At 35.2% G+C, this 2,166-nt stretch overlaps 1 protein-coding gene across 1 annotated transcript in view; it reads right to left on the bottom strand.

Annotated features, from left to right (window-relative positions):
* The window catches only part of LOC137649772 (trypsin-1-like), a 22,647-nt gene extending 20,878 nt beyond the window's left edge, over positions 1–1,769 (bottom strand). Inside the window, exon 1 of the mRNA XM_068382722.1 lies at positions 1,624–1,769. Within this exon, the coding sequence (XP_068238823.1) occupies positions 1,624–1,762 (139 nt within the window). The 5' untranslated portion in view covers positions 1,763–1,769. The remainder of the gene's footprint in view (positions 1–1,623) is intronic.
* Between the last annotated feature and the right edge of the window lie 397 nt (positions 1,770–2,166).

Raw genomic sequence — 2,166 nt, 5'->3', positions numbered from 1 at the left:
AAATTGATAACATGACCCTAATTGATAGTTACATAACAGTTACATAATACTTACATAATAGTTTATATAACAGTTAATCCTTGCAAGTTTCATTACTCTACGATTAAATTTATGGCCTGGAAGATGTTCGCAAACACACACACACACAAACAAACAGGGGGTAAAACATAACCTCCATTCAACTTCATTGGTAGAGGTATTATTATAATTATTATTACTAGCTAATCTACAACTCTAGTTAGAAAAGCAAGATGCTATAAGCCCTAGGGCTCAAACAAGGAAAATAGCCCAGTGAGGAAAGGAAACAAGGAAATAAATAAATGATATAAGAAGTAATTAAAAATTAGAATAAAATTGTTCAAAAAACATTAACAAAATTTAGATAGATAATTCATATATAACTATAAAAAGACTCATGTCAGCCTGTTCATCATAAAAACATTTGCTGCAACTTTGAACTTTTGAAATTCTTCTGATTCAACTACCCGATTAGGAAGATCATTCCACAACTTGGACACAGCTGGAATAAAACTTCTAGAGTAATGTGCAGTATTTAGCCTCATTATGTAGAATTCCTGGCTATTAGAAATAACTACATGCCTAGTATTACGATCAGGATAGAATTGTCCAGGGAGATCTGTATGTAAAGGATGGTCAGAATTATGAAAACCTTATGCAACATGCATAATGAACTAATTGAACGATGGTGCCAGAGATTAATATCTAGATCAGAAATAAGGAATTTAATAGACAGTAAGTTCCCGTCCAACAAATTAAGATGAGAATCAGCAGCTGAACACCAGACAGGAGAACAATACTCGAAGCAAGGTAGAATGAAAGAATTAAAACACTTCTTCAGAATAGATTGATCACCGAAAATCTTGAAAGACTTTCTCAATAAGCAAATTTTTTTGTGCAATTGAAGAAGACACAGACCTAACGTGTTTCTCAAAAGTAAATTTGCTGTCGAGAATCACACCTAAAATTTTAAAAGAGTCATACAAAGTTAAAGAAACATTATCAATGCTGAGAAGACAGACAGACCTAACGTGTTTCGCAAAAGTAGTTTTGGGAAGTGAAGGTCAAAGTTATAGGAACTCGGTCTTATTTTTTCACATGGAAAATAGAAAATGATTATCTTGCTCTGTTGCTGGAGAGACTTTCTATCTGATCTTGTCCTTATGTTGCTGTTTTGATAGAGATTTTAAAGGTTTGAAAAAATAGATGTTGATTTAGCTTCTACGACATCAGGAAAACGAATTTTTGATATACCTTTGATTTGTTTTAAGGGTTTTGATAACATTTATGTATGTATATATATATATACATATATATATACATATATATATATATATATATATATATTACATATATGTATATATATTACATATGTGTATATATATATTATTATATTTGTTTGTTACATGTGTTTGTATGTATATATATATATATACATAATTATTTGTATAGATTTTCAAGTGTGTTAATAGGCATTTATAATTTCCGATCAGTTTTTCTGTGAAACATATGCACAATCTTATTCACCGCACATCTAAGCCCTCTTCCGTATTCAATAACTACCTAAAGAAAGTAAATCATAAATAAAATCTCACATCATCCTACCTTTACAAACGAAGACCGTCACTAATATCCACCAAAGAGACTTCATGCTGAAGCTGCCGAGTGTTTTCTGTGAGGTGGAAAACGATGCTACTCGTTTTACGTACGTTCTCGAGTCGTCTGTCGGCTGATTCGTTCCCATGCATATACTTATCCCTTTATCTCTTTTGAATGGCTTATTCCCACGCTTGTGCGTAAGCTCGGGTTAGCTTTAAAGGCCACTCATGAATGGCAGAGGCAAGGGACAGTGACATTGCCCTAGCTAGCCGGATAATGCCCTAGAGATTGACCATATATACATATGATCAGCGTCCAAGCCCCATCTCCACCCAAAGTAGGACCACCTAGGACCAAGGAGGGTCCCACGCTTGTGCGTAAGCTCGGGGTAGGTTTAAAGGTCACTCGTGAATGGCAGAGGCAAGGGACAGCGACATTCCCCTAGCTAGCCGGATAATGCCCTAGAGACTGACCATATATACATATGATCAGCGCCCATGCCCCATCTCCACCCAAACTAGGACCACCTAGGACCAAGGAGAGTCAGGC

The sequence above is a fragment of the Palaemon carinicauda genome, chromosome 11, assembly GCF_036898095.1.
Source record: "Palaemon carinicauda isolate YSFRI2023 chromosome 11, ASM3689809v2, whole genome shotgun sequence".
Taxonomy (NCBI): domain Eukaryota; kingdom Metazoa; phylum Arthropoda; class Malacostraca; order Decapoda; family Palaemonidae; genus Palaemon; species Palaemon carinicauda.
This window is presented reverse-complemented; position numbering and strand designations above follow the sequence as displayed.